This window comes from Pelophylax lessonae (assembly GCF_965119305.1).
Source record: "Pelophylax lessonae genome assembly, chromosome: 4".
Taxonomy (NCBI): Eukaryota; Metazoa; Chordata; class Amphibia; order Anura; family Ranidae; genus Pelophylax; species Pelophylax lessonae.
In genome coordinates this window covers 528,448,876-528,462,999 of record NC_138771.1, presented here as the reverse complement: position 1 = coordinate 528,462,999, position 14,124 = coordinate 528,448,876, and the positions used below count along the sequence as shown (strand labels likewise).

General features: G+C 43.2%; 1 protein-coding gene across 1 annotated transcript in view; it reads right to left on the bottom strand.

Annotated features, from left to right (window-relative positions):
• EFCAB6 (EF-hand calcium binding domain 6) overlaps positions 1-14,124 on the bottom strand; it is a gene marked incomplete at its 5' end in the record, with an annotated part of 240,295 nt that overhangs the window by 84,368 nt on the left and 141,803 nt on the right. Inside the window, 3 exons of the mRNA XM_082254131.1 lie at positions 6,769-6,940; positions 8,937-9,107; positions 9,410-9,570. Coding sequence (XP_082110257.1) covers positions 6,769-6,940; positions 8,937-9,107; positions 9,410-9,570 — 504 coding nt within the window. The remainder of the gene's footprint in view (positions 1-6,768; positions 6,941-8,936; positions 9,108-9,409; positions 9,571-14,124) is intronic.

Below are 14,124 nucleotides of genomic sequence, written 5' to 3'. Positions count from 1 at the left end.
CGCCATTGAGAATTAGACTGGGATGAAAGAATCAAACACTTATTTTTTTCCAGTTTCCAGCAAGTTTTGATTGACTGTTGCAAAATGATATCAAATGATCCACCCAGAGCACATTTAGAGGTGTGAGTTGACATTTCAGGGTCCTGCACCGAGAAGAATGGGGTCCCCACACGACTGATAACATACATCAAGGGCAGACATATGGGGTAATTCATAATGAGTATCTAAGACACTCCTAGAATTTCAATGGGTCTCTACATGACAAATGTCTGTGTGGGTGATGGGTTCATTTACCTTTTGTAAACAGCTACATGAATCTGGGGTACTGCATGTAAAGGCACACTGAGGCTGGGGTAGTCATACAAATACTTTGGCCTCGGTACATCTGCACTTCTTCCTGCCGATGCAGCTGTCACACAGACGGGATGGGGATTCACTAGTTCCCCATCAGGTCCACTCCACTTGTAAATGACAGTAGGCATTGGGTGGATCTTTAGCCAATAGACAGCCTGCTTTTGGCTATGGAATCTTTTACTGCTTGCTGTTAATTAGAGTGAACCTGACGGGGACCTAGTGTCCTAGATTCCCCAACAGGCTGAGTTCACTCTAGTGCCACTGGCTGCTAGGAGGCTGCCGTGGTTTGGGAGGGAGCTGTAGTGGCAAATATGCCACTCTGCTACATAGCATACGGAGGCGGGCACTTTGGCTGTCTCTGTGGGTGAGATTTACTAAAATGAGTGCACACAGAATCTGGTGCAGCTGTGTATAATACAGTAGACAATCAGATTCTAACTTTAGCTTGTTCAATTTTAAATTGGTACTAAACCCAGGACCCTGCATTGCCTATACCTGGCCTCCCACAGTACACAGAACATGGAAATGCAATTATTTTAGTAAATATGAACTGCTAAATACCTTTTCTCATCAGCAGTATATAGCAGTCTTGTGACTTCTATCAGTGTCCGGCTTAGCACTGGTTAAAGCTTGTAGAAGGAGTTTTCATTCTCCTCTGACTGTGCTATGAGGCTGTATGACCCCTGACCCTCTGTCTGGACAGTGCTGATTGGCCCTGTGCTGATCACATGCACCCTCCCAAAAAAAAAACTCTCTAGCAATACACACCAAACTAAGCATGTGCAGAGTGCCTCCAATGCTCTGTTCTAACAGCAGATGGATTGGGGACAGTAATGGAAGGGGAGGATCTGAGAAGTCAGGCTTAAACAGCATTTTTACACAATGCAGAGGATTAACCTCTTAGATTCCACAGTGAGTATTAAGCATGCTTTACTGCATATTGACTGATTTTACTGTTGTGGGTTTAGTAACAGTTTAAGCTTTGCCAATTAAGCCTAGAAGTTGACAGGTTACTATGCACAGCTATACCAAATTCTGTGTACACCAGTTTTAGTACATCTCCCTCCATATGCCAAGTTAGAGTTGGTCCTAATTACCTCCAGTTTCAATATCTACAAACTGGAGGTAATTATATTTGAATTTGGTGTATTAGGAAGTATATGAATCTCCAGCACGTGTCAGTAAAGTTACTAAAATTGGCAGCAGGGATTTCAAAGGGCCTTGCCATCAGAAAAGTATTGATAGAGATTCATTGGATTCCCAGATAGCGTTTGTACAGACTGTACTGCTGCACAGGACTCCATCTATTAGCTGGTTAGGATGAATGGATGGCTGCTATCTCTTATAATATCTAAACCCTAACAATGAACTTCTTCTCTGTTTTGGTTCCTTTTGGTCTGTATAATAATAATAATATGCAAGCATTTAATTATATTTGTGTGATAAATTCAATAAAATATCTGCTCATCTTGCCAGCAAACTGGTTAGCTAATAACTTCCTACACTCTCTGCTTGTGCTGGCTGTTATCAATGACATTAGGGTTTTATTTACTAAAGGCAAATCCACTGTGCACTACAAGCGCACTTGGAAGTGCAGTTGCTGTAGATCTGAGGGGGACATGCAAGGAAAATAAAAACAGCATTTTTTCTTGCACATAATTGGATGATAGAAATTAGCAGAGCTTCCCCTCATTTCAGAGCTTTCCCTCAAATTTTAAGCGACTGCACTTCCACTCCAGTGAGCGAGGAGGGGGCAGAGCAGAGAGCTGCTCACTGACAGTCAGCAGCTCTCTACTTGGGAGCTGTCAGAACTGAGTGATCAGCGGTGTTCGATCGCTCGGTTCTCAGTGTAGAGGCACCGGGGGATAGATGCGGCATCAGACCCACCTAGGTAAGTATAATTGTACAAATGTAAATAACCGCGCTAAACCCAAAAAAATGAGCAGCAGCTGTAGTGGGAAAAACACTATAAATAGGGATGGTATAGAAAAGCTGCGCTATAACTGATAGTAAATAATCGCACTGATAAATAGCAAATGAACATATAGTTAAAAATGTCCAAACATGTGACACAGCCTGTGCCTAAAAAGTCCAAATAGGATAGTCCAAAGTACAAAAGAGATCCAATCTAAAGTGCAATAGAGGAAATGAATCCACCACCATAGATCACTCCTTCCGCCGTTAATGTGGCATGCAGAAATTGTGCTATGCGCTTACCAGATATAGTAAGGAAATCAGCATCGTATGTAATAAAAGGACATCACTGGGCAATTTCTCTGCTCCTTATCTCAGCGAAGAAGTCCTGCCCCCAGGAATGTAACACGTACGGAGGGAAGGAGGAGTTTGTGACGTCACCCGCAGTCCAGCAGTCCGGTTTGGAGGACGGAGCCGTGCCCGCTTCCAGCCGTGCTGCAATCACCTGCACTCATTATCCAGAAAGATTACCGATTGTTTTATGCTCCTGGTCTGCTGACATCAAGTCACAGAAAAATCACACCAGGGTGGTGATCAAACTGATCTCCAATGAGATAAGGAGCAGAGAAATTGCCCAGTACCCAGGACAAGACATATATTGATTCACAACAGAGGAAACTGAAACTTGAACTGAGCCGAACTTAAGATGTGTTGGGAAGAGGTCTTTGCAAGCAACATTGTTGAGTGAGGCGGCTGGTGTTTTTTGCTGGATACTGCGGGTCTTTGTCCACTGAACGATCTTTCAGGAGAAGGAACTCTGCATTGGGATGTGTCCATTGATGTCCTTTTATTACATACGATGCTGATTTCCTTACTATATCTGGTAAGCGCATAGCACAATTTCTGCATGCCACATTAACGGCGGAAGGAGTGATCTATGGTGGTGGACTTATTTCCTCTATTGCACTTTAGATTGGATCTCTTTTGTACTTTGGACTATCCTATTTGGACTTTTTAGGCACAGGCTGTGTCACATGTTTGGACATTTTTAACTATATGTTCATTTGCTATTTATCAGTGCGATTATTTACTATCAGTTAAAGTATAATTGTAAATAAAGCCATACATCTCCTTTAACCACTTTACGACTGTTCGCCGCAGTTATACTGCCGAAGGCAGCCGCTCCTGTGCAAACTGCCGTAGGTATACGCCGGTCGCGCACAGGCAGCTAGGGGGCGAGCATGTGCCGCCGCAGGCACCCTCCCGCCCCCGCTCCTCAGTGGGGAAGCCTATGCACAGGGCAAGTGGCTCTGATTGCCGCCTGACACCCGCGATCCTTCCCCACTGAGAGAGAAGAACGGTCAGCTGTTGTAAACACAGCTGACCGTTCCTCTCTCTGGAATGATCATAGAGCCCCTATGATCCTTCTATATAGGATCACAGGTCTCTATGGTCATTTTACAAGCCACGCCCCCCCACAGTTATAATCAATCCCTTAGGCTCCTATTTAACCCCTTGATCACCCACAATGGTAACCCCTTCCCTGCCAGTGTCATTATTACAGTAACAGTGCATATTTTTAGCACTGATTACTGTTGTAATGTCACTGGTCTCCCCAAAAGTGTCAAAAATGTCTGTCAGGGGTCCGATCTGTCAGCCACAATGTCGCAGTCCCGCAAAAAATCACAGATCACTGCCATTACTAGTGTAGCACCCTACAGGTGCTAGGTAAAGGTATAGTGGGCCTTGTCTGTCTAACAGCAGGGCTGTAATTTATTAGTCAGGGTGTCATGGTTTCCAGGTGTGCCTGCTGAAGGGGGAGTCTCCCCACTGGCTCCTGTGAGAGGCTTCTAATAGGGCGGTGGAGGAAACCCAATCAGGGGACACATCCAGGCTTGTAACTACCCCAGAAGGCAGATTGTGCTGCAACGGATTCTGGGAGTGGGTATAAGTTTGGGGGTGGCACACGACACAATGTCTTTGGCGGGAGCAGAGTCCCAGGACGGAGAGAGCGGCTGTCTCCCCTCCTGTCTGAGGAGGAGGATCTCGGAGTGCTGCCTGAAGATCCAGAGAGTGCTGAGCTAAGCTGAGGGGATCCGGTGTGCCGAGAACCTGTGGAGAGTCAGAGGGGTTCAGTACCAGGAAAGCCTACACAGGTCGTGAGTACTGAGGATTGTCCCTGGGGGTCTATCTGAAGTTAGAGGGGACCACTCCGGAAGAGGTTCGGGGATTCAGTGCCAGCTAGTGGTGAAAAGGGGTACCTAGGTTGAGGACCCTGAAGTGACAGAGGGGGTACATAGTCAGTGGACCCTGAAGAGCTTAAAAGTGTAAAGGGGGCGCCTGTGATTTGGGCCCTGAAGTGATAGTGCACCGTGTGAAGTGTGCCAGTTGAGAGCTGCAGCAGTACAGGAACTTACAATGAGTTTCTCAGCCAGTGCAGTGCTGGAGGGAGCCATTCAGTGACTCTGAGCTATTGTAGTGTTACATGTCAAGCAGTTCTACAGTCCTGGATCTTCTGGACTAAAGTCGAGGATCCACCACAGTTTCAGTAATTACAAGTGTTCAAGCGTCAGAAAGCGTTGGCTAGCGTCAGCTGGCGTCAAGAAAGCACTAATAGGCGTTTTTGCCAGAAAAGTCCCACAATTGCATCTAGTTGAGCCTAAAGGAGTATCCCACTCATTCCCTTCTCCCATCCCCTTAAGTACAATAAAACCACAAAACAAAGATGCCGGAGTTGTCAATGTCTCAGTGCTCACACCCAGGGCTGCAACTCACAAGGGCTGGAGGGGTAACCGGCACCGATGGCAGACCCACATCAGGCCACAAGCCTGGAAAACCTGCTACACTAGTAAAAAAAAAAATAAAACAATAAAATTACATAAATCCTTCCCGTAGATAGTAGACACAATAACTTTTGCGTAAACCAATCAAAATACGCTTATTGCGATTTTTTTTACCAAAAATATGTAGCAGAAAACAAATTGGCCTAAAATGTTAAAAAATTTAGATTTTAACTTTTTTTTAGGGAATGAATTAAAATAGCAGAATGTGAAAAATATTGTTTTTTTTTTTTTTCAGAATTGTCGCTTTTTTTTTTAGCGCAAAAAATAAAAATAGCACAGGTGATTAAATACCACCAAAAGAAAGCTCTATTTGTGGAAAAAAAAGGACATCAATTGTATTTAGCTACAGCGTCGAATGACCGCGCAATTGTCCGTTAAAATAACGCAGTTCCGAAACGCAAAATATGGCCTGGTCATTAAGGGGGCAAATCCTTCCTGTCCAGAAGGGGTTAAAGAGGTTGTAAACTTGTTTAACTTTTTTTTTTTTTTTTTACAACCTGAAAGACAAACACATAATGAGCTTGTATGCATCGCATACTAACTCATTATGAAATACTTACCTTACAGCGAGCCCCCGCAGTGCCGCTCACTCACCTGTATGACGGGCGACATGTTCAGTCGTCCGTCTTCCGGGATCGCGGCATCCGGCCATCTGATTGGCCGGAGCCACGGTGACGTCACTCCCGTGCACACGCGCGGGAGCCGACGGTCACGGTACGGGACTCTGAAGGAACGGCACCAGCGGCCGTTCCTTCAGAGCGCATGCGCCAGTGACGTCACGGGCTGCATTTAAGGTAAATATCTCCTAAACGGTGCAGGTTTAGGAGATATTTACAGTACCTATAGGTAAGATTTATCATAGGCTTACCTAGGTAAAAGTGTCAGAGGAGGGTTTACTTCCTCTTTAAGAGAAAACTAATACTAGTATGAGTTTTTGGTAGCAGCATGCTGTCTGCTTTATGTATAGAGCTACTCAAGCCTAAAGAGCACCAGACATAAAAAAGAAGAATGGTTTGATGTTTGTTGAACTTTACTGATGAAGTTGAAGAGTCCACTGATTCCTCTGCACTCTATTCAGTTCCCTCTATCTGAATGTAATCACAAATACCTAGAGTTGGCAAAAATTTTAAACAAATTAATAAAAATGTTATCACAGTTTGTAAATCTTAATACTTGGCTTTTCTACCTCATATGCTGGAACCAGCCCATGACTGTACAAAAAAAAAAAAGTGTTTTTGTACAGTTGGTTGATTTGGGTGCAGGGGTGCACTCCCATTGTGCTATTGCTAGGCATCACATGCATCCCTGTGCCTTTAAGGAGGGGTGGGCTCCCTCCAGGCACACCTGCCCTTAACCTATCCATTGCTATATGTACTATAGAGGCTCTGGAAATTAAGAGTTAGGATCGCAGTATATTCAGAAGTCACTTGTCATGGGCATTGCAGCTTACGCATGTTTTTGCACATGTCTGCAAACAAAACCCTCTGTTATTAACGCAAACTGTTAGACAGAACCAATTTGGTTGTTTTGCAGGCTGGCTGGTAAGTATGCTGGGAAATCTTTAGTTTGTTTGCAACCAGCCCACCACTGCCTTACAGAAACTAGCGTCTTGCCTTGACGATGCATTCACATTAGTGCAGTGGAAAACTTCTCTTACCTTTCTGAAATCTTTCTTAGAGACTTTTCCATCTGGATGCCTGTTGCAGGCTAGAAAGCTTTCCTTGATGGTAAATCCGTTCTTTGACATACATTGTTTCAGCTTGTCGATCACCTCGTCCACAGTAAATGTCCTCAATAAATTGCTGGCTTGGTTTTCAATCCCCCTCATTCTTCCAAGAGAGGGGAAAGGCGCATGTTAAACAATTGCTTCACTAAAAGTACATTTCAAATGCTAGGGGCATATCAAAGGGAAATGTAGCATATATAGGCAAGATACATTTTTCAGCCAACAATAGGCTGCTTGACTAGGGATGGTATGGAGGAATGCACGCTTTTTTTAAAACTACAGTATTTTTAAAGGGAAGCTACCCTAATCAGATATTTTAGTTTTTGTTAAAGCGGATCTTTACCCGTAACAGCTTGATAACAATTGAAGTTCTTTAACAAAACAACATACAGTCCACATTAATAATTATGCTACTAAAATTAGTGTTTGCTTTAAAGTGCCTCCAGCATTGTTCCAGTTTCTTCTTGCTGGAGGCTGCAATTTTGTTGAAGCCCAGAGCCCTCACTTCCTTACTGGAAACTCTCCTCTATTCGGTCTCAAAAACTATATGTCACTTTCCTCAAATAAACTACAGGTGCATCTCATAAAATTAGAATATCATCAAAAAGTTTATTTGTTTCAGTAATTCAATTCCAAAAGTGAAAGTCATTTATTTTATAAAGACGCGTTACACACAGAGTGATATATTTCAAACTTTTCTTTCCTTTAATTTTGATGATTATGGCTTACAGCTAGTGAAACCCCAAAAACCAGTATCTCAGAAAATTACAATATTACATAAGACCAATTAAAAAAGGATTTTTTATACAGAAATGTTGGCTTACTGAAAAGTATGTCCATGTACAGTATAGCATGCACCCAATACTTAGTCAGGGCTCCTTTTCCATGAATTACTGGCATGAAGGCGATCAGCCTGTGGCACTGCTGAAGTGTTTTGGAAGCCCAGGTTTCTTTGATAGTTGCTTTCAGCTCATCTGCATTGTTGGGTCTGGTGTCTCTCATCTTCTACTTGATAATACCCCACAGATTTTCTATAGAGTTTAGGTCAGGCGAGTTTGCTGGCCAATCAACCACAGTGATACCATGATCATTAAACCAGGTATTGGTAATTTTGTTAGTGTGGGCAGGTGCCAAGTCCTGCTGGAAAATTAATTCAGCATCTCCATAAAAATGGTCAGCAGAGGGAAGCATGAAGTGCTCTAGAATTTCCTGGTAGAGGGCTGCGCTGACTTTGGACTTGATAAAACACAGTGGACCAACACCAGGAGATGACATGGCTCCCCAAATCATCACTGACTGTGGAAACTGCACACTGAACCTCATGCAACTTAGATTCAGTGTCCCTCAACTCTTCCTCCAGACTCCGGGACCTTGATTTCCAAATGAAATGCAAAATATTCCACCCCAAACTCGCTCATCAATGTCTTAATGGACCTTGTTTTGTGTACTGGTCCAAATCATTTGGTGGAGGGGGGATTATGGTGTGGGGTTGTTTTTCAGGGGTTGGGCTTGGCACCTTAGTTCCAGTGAAGGGAACTCTTAAGTTGTCAGCATATCAAGACGTTTTGGACAATTTCATGCACCTAACTTTGTGGGAACAGTTCGGGGTTGGCCCTTCCTGTTCCAACATGACTGCGCACCAGCACACAAAGCAAGGTCCATGAAGACTGGGATGCTATTAAAGTTCATGTGCATGTAAAGGCAGGCGTCCCAATACTTTTGGCAATATAGTGTATACATATTTGATTTTTTTTCTTTTTCAAATCTGTGCACCATATATGTTTGACTTGCTCCTCTTGACCACTTTGGCTGTGTCCACCAGTGTCATACATGAGGGTGCCCAGTCTAAATGAGTAAAGATAAAGTCTGGGTGGGTGAAACGCGTTAGTGGGCAGACCTAAGGTGGAAGGATGCAGTGTGTGCTGTCCATCAATAAAGCTGTCTAGCTTTGATGACAGTGTGTCCCATTTTCTTCATTGGTGTAGCAATCTAGTTGTGCTTTATGTCTGAGGAAACCCCTTCAAATCTCCCCAAAAGTCATGTTTCACATTATTTGGTGATTTTACTTTTTTAGCTCATGCTAATATAGTAGTTGTTACCTGTCAGAATGATCAGACTGTCTTAGCTCCTCCTGGTATTGATTTCTGTCTAGGATGTCAGTGCTCACACCATTGATGTCATCAGCACATGAGACAGAGACTCCGATATTGTGCAGCAGTTCCATGTAGGCAATGCCCTCGGAAGAGCTATTCCCATACTGGTCACAAATTCTGACAAGAGATAAAAAAAAAAAAAGTATATCAACTAAAAAACAGATAGATGACACAGTCACGCTGGAACAGAAAAGGTTCTAGCACAAAGTGGTTGGAAGCTTACAATGGTGTAAAATTAATTTGCATACTTAAACAAAAACTTTAGAGGGATTATTATTATTATAATATACAGGATTTTATAGCACCAACAGTTTAAGCAGTGCTTAACAAATAAAAGGATGCCCACATACAGTACTTTTGGTTAGATAACAGTTGCAATGATAATAATAAAAAACAGAAAAGGAAGAAAAATGGCATACATATTATAGTGGTCATCTGACAAAGACGGGCAGTATGTCTGAAGGACTCTCTTCAATTGATCTTTGCGGATGATCCCTGAACCTTTAGGGTCATGTGACTGAACAGATTTAAACACATCCTTCAAGTGTGCGTTGATCTTAGTGCAGAGAATGTGTTCCATCTGACAGGAGAAACAAAAAAAAATGTTTTTTCACCAGTTTTAAAAGGAAATTATAACGTATCTTGAGACAGTTCACATTATTAAATGATTGCCCTTTAAAGGGCGTTTTGCGTTTTTTTTCTCCGCCTCTAAACGCCCCTGTTTGGTAGCCTATGTGTCAATGCAAACCTAAGCCTTTACAGGCTTTTAGAGACTGAAAAACACCCATCATTTGCGCATTCAGAAGGGGAGCGTTTGAACAGAAAAGACGCTTGACAAGCCTAAACATGTGTAAACGTGCCTAAAACACGTAAACAGGTTTGCGAAACACAACTTCAGGCTGTTTTTTAAGCTGTGTTTTTCCTGCCAGGAGAAAGGCATTCAGAGGAGCTGGGCAAATGTCTAGTTATCTTTAATGTGTAGTGTTCATATTTTTATGATTTTTTTATATACAGTATATGTAGCCACACAAACACCAATTAGTTCCAAACTTTTAAGGTTTGTTTACACGAATGTGTTATCGCCAGCATATTTTGAATGGGATGGCCGAACATCTTGTGAACCCTTACATATACCCAGTGAACTGACTGGCCTCAAGTGATACACAGAGATTAAACAAATGCTCTTACATAAATTGTATCTGTTGGTCTGCAGTCATCTCTTCTCTACATCTGTTTAAAGTCCAGAATTTATAAAGCTTGTTTGTGCTGTCAGAAAAAAGTGTATGAAGAACTAAAGGTACACTCTGCAGAGCTCAGTGTGGAGAGCTCTGACAGCTGATTGGAAGGAAGGAAGGAAGGGACCTGTCAATCACAAGCAGTCAATCACAAGCTGTGTGCTTGAGCTCTGTCCCGTCACCTTTTTATCTTCTGGGGTCAGGAACATTTATCAAAGTGACTAATGCAGATAGCAGAGGAACGAAGCAGTAGACAGAAATGACACTTGGTGCTCTTTATTGAAACAATTACACATTATAGAGGGATATTCTTTGTTACTATTTCATGTCTGAGGTTTATCAACCACTTTGAAATTAAACTGAACTGAAGATTTGCTATATTATAGGAAATGTTTAAAAACATTATTCATGCCCAAGCAGTACACTGAAAAATGTACCTTTTGTCTGGAATTGCTCCTAAAAATAGTAGTGCACTTCTGGTGTGTGAGGGTGCTTGGGCATACACGTGCAACCTCATAACTTTATATCTGCGTCGTAGATCTGGTGCCTCCGACTGCTAGTCTCAGGAGATTTGGAAATAGATTTGGTGAAGTTACTACAGTGCTATTTACTCGCTGGAGGCTCTGACATGAGGAAACAAAGCCCCGGCAGCTTTACCAAGATAGCCACCTCAATAATGGGGAGAGACCAGCTGCAGAGAGACGATATTGGAAGGTGTATATTGGAAGGCGTAAAGCCAAAATGCGTCAGCATTTGTCATGTTGTCACCGCTATCCATGTTGGAATAAAGCATTTTACTTGGAAGAAGAATTTTCGTGTGCTGGCTTTATTCATATAAGATATTGGTGACTAGTCCTTTACCCTCAAACCTCTTTTTTTGGTATTTTCTATTAAATTGCACCTTAACAATTCTTAAATTCTTAAAGCTCATTTGGCTATACTTCTCCCATTCTCAGCTGACAGCAGGCTAAAGCCCGCTGTTGGCTGACATCTCAGACCCAGTCCAGGCTCTGAAAATATCCTGAACATGTGGTCGGGTTCCACCCAGAAGCCTGGACTGGCAGCTAGGTGCCGAGAGCCTGAGCCAGCCTCTCCCAGCCCTGCACAGCCAAGAGCTCCAGTGAGTTAGAGCAGACAGCTGCTGATTGATAGCCACTGGCTCTCTGTTGGCTGAGGACTGGGGACTCAGTTCTGGGTCTTAAAAGCAGTGGGGGGGCAGCTGCAATCAGTGCTGCAGCCAGGTAGTTAACTATGACTGTTTTTTTTTTTTTTTCGAATCCCATACCTCCCCAACTTCTTTTAATAGACCACACTTTCCAGCAAAAGTGGCATTTAGAAGTTTCAGACAAACCAATTAACACTGACGGTTGTGTTTACAATAGTCAGCTTTTATTCATTTATATAAATTCTTTATTCAAAAAAAAGAGAAAAAGAAATGGTTGATGTAACTGATTAAACAGTGTTAGGAGGAATTTGGCTTCATTTGTTAGTCAAGTCCTTTTACATCTGTTAGTCAAACACTATCCTCTCCCCAGACTGACAATGCTGCTCCTCAAAGGTGTCTCTTTGGCTCCTCTATCTGGATACACACTAAGACAGAAAAGTGTTACTGGCCAGATTACCAGGTGAAAATAAAGAAAAATAATACTTTTTCTTTTTTGTTTTAAGATCGCTTTAAATGTGCGGAAAAATGGACATGATTTTTATTTTACCCTAGTGCAGAACACATGACATTGCGCTTTGTGGTGCTCACACAGCAACTCAGTGTGGGGTGCCATTCTAAATTTACAATTTAACAGCCTTTCACATGAGCAGAGAGAGCCACACACCATAAAAAAGGAGTAGATCTCTGTGCCTGGGAGTGCCAGATGATTGCATACAAACACAATCAAAAACAGGCTGTGGTTGCACATCTTGTGTTTACTTGTATACAGGGAAAATATGTGCCAGGGGTACTCAACCTTTTGAAGAGTGAGGGTCATCTAAGTGATTTGGTAACCGGCCGTGGGTCAAAGTGAAATGAAATGGTTGAGAATTTCACATTTTTATATTAAAGATTTTAAAGTAGAAGTCCACCCTAACACTAAAATCCCTGCATCTATAGACCTCCATGATCTAACACTAACCTGATTTTTTCTGTAAAGAAAAAATCAGTATACATACCTTTTTTGAAGCTGATCAAAGCCGCATCGATCCCACGCTGAGCTGCCAGCTGCGGCTACGCTGTGGAGGCAGGTGCGGAGGACACATCTGACAGCGGAAGCCCCATACTAACATCACTCCCCATTCATTTCACAGCCGTTGTCGGTTGTGTCCTCTGCTGAGCTTCCACCAATGGAGACAGGATCAGATCGGTTTCAAAAAAGGTAAGTATACTGATTTTTTCTTTACAGGGCTAGATAGGTTGCGGGTTGGATCACGGAGGTTTATAGATGCAGGGATTTTAGTTTTAGGGTGGACTTACACTTTAAACAATAATCAGGATAATTATTTTTAGGTCCAATCCCTGCTGGATGTTTACCCACTGTTTAATCCCAAAAACGTTTTTTTTTTTTTAATTACCAGATCACCATTAATCCCACTCTTGCACTCCAAACCAGTGCAATCCTCACTATATTAGAGTCTTTGCAGCCATCCCTCCAATTGCCAAAACAAGGACTGTGGACAATCTAAACAAAAAACAATAGACCAGGGAAGTGCATGTCCTAGTAGTGCAATAAACGTCTTTATTAAGCAAAGATAAAATGACACATAATGCACTCTCAGAATCCACCCTCAGAACACCTGCATGGATGCCACTAGATTAGAGTTGAGCGGACACCTGGATGTCCGTGTTCGGTGGGTTCGGCCGAACTTAAAAAAAAAGTCAGAGGCCGTGTCCCGGACTTTTGCCGAACTTTTCCAGGACACCGAACCCCATTGAAGTCAATGGGGACCCGAACTTTCAGGCACTAAAATGGCTCTAAAACACCAATGGAAAGGGCTAGAGTGCTGCAAATGGCAGCAAAGCGTAGTTAAGAGCATGGCAAGTGCTCTGCAAACAAATGTGGATAGGGAAATAACTTAAAACAACAAAAAAAAAACAGAAAAATAAAACAATGTTCTTCATCTCTGAAGGACGAGGCCCATATGGAGTAGGAGGGAGGTTGAGGTGGTGGTGGATGTGGCGGTGTCATAGGCGTGTGCACAGGGTGTGCCGGGTGTACCTGGGCACACCCTAATCACCTAGGGCACATAGCATTAACGCTCTGTTTGCCAGTGAGGAGATGGGAAAGATCTCCCTCGGACCTGCTCTGCTCTATTTCTCTTTGCCAGCAGGAAGAGTAATGTATCGGGGCCATGTACATGTAGGCAAACACATGCATGTGTATTTAAACTTTGGGGTGCACACCCTAATGCAATAGGCTGTGCACACCTATGGGCGGTGTAGGTGGAAGCGGCGGTGGAGGAGGACCAGGGCCGGATTAAGAGCATCATGGGCTTGGTGCTGAGGATTTTGAAGGGCCTTAAGGGCCGTGCCTTGGCATGCACCCAGAGGAGGAAGGGTGCAGCCATGCATGCCTAATTCAACATGGGATGCTGTCTCTGAAGCCCATAAACACATCCATGCATCGGCAACTGTCCCTCCTTGTCCGGCCTTCGTGCTGTGTGGGGAGGTTCTGAGGGAGCTGCCTGGGGAAGCGAGCATAGAAGCCAGACTTCTGTGTTTACAAGTGACAGAAGAGCGGTAACAGTGAATATGGCCAACCCGGGGCCTATATTAAGGTAGGGGCCTGGAGCTACAGCTCCAATAGCCCCTATGTTAATCTGGCCCTGAGGAGGACGAGGTAGCCAACACTGCTTTTTTTCAGAAATTTTAAATGAGGGTACACCCCAAAAGAGTGAGAAAGAGCAAAAAT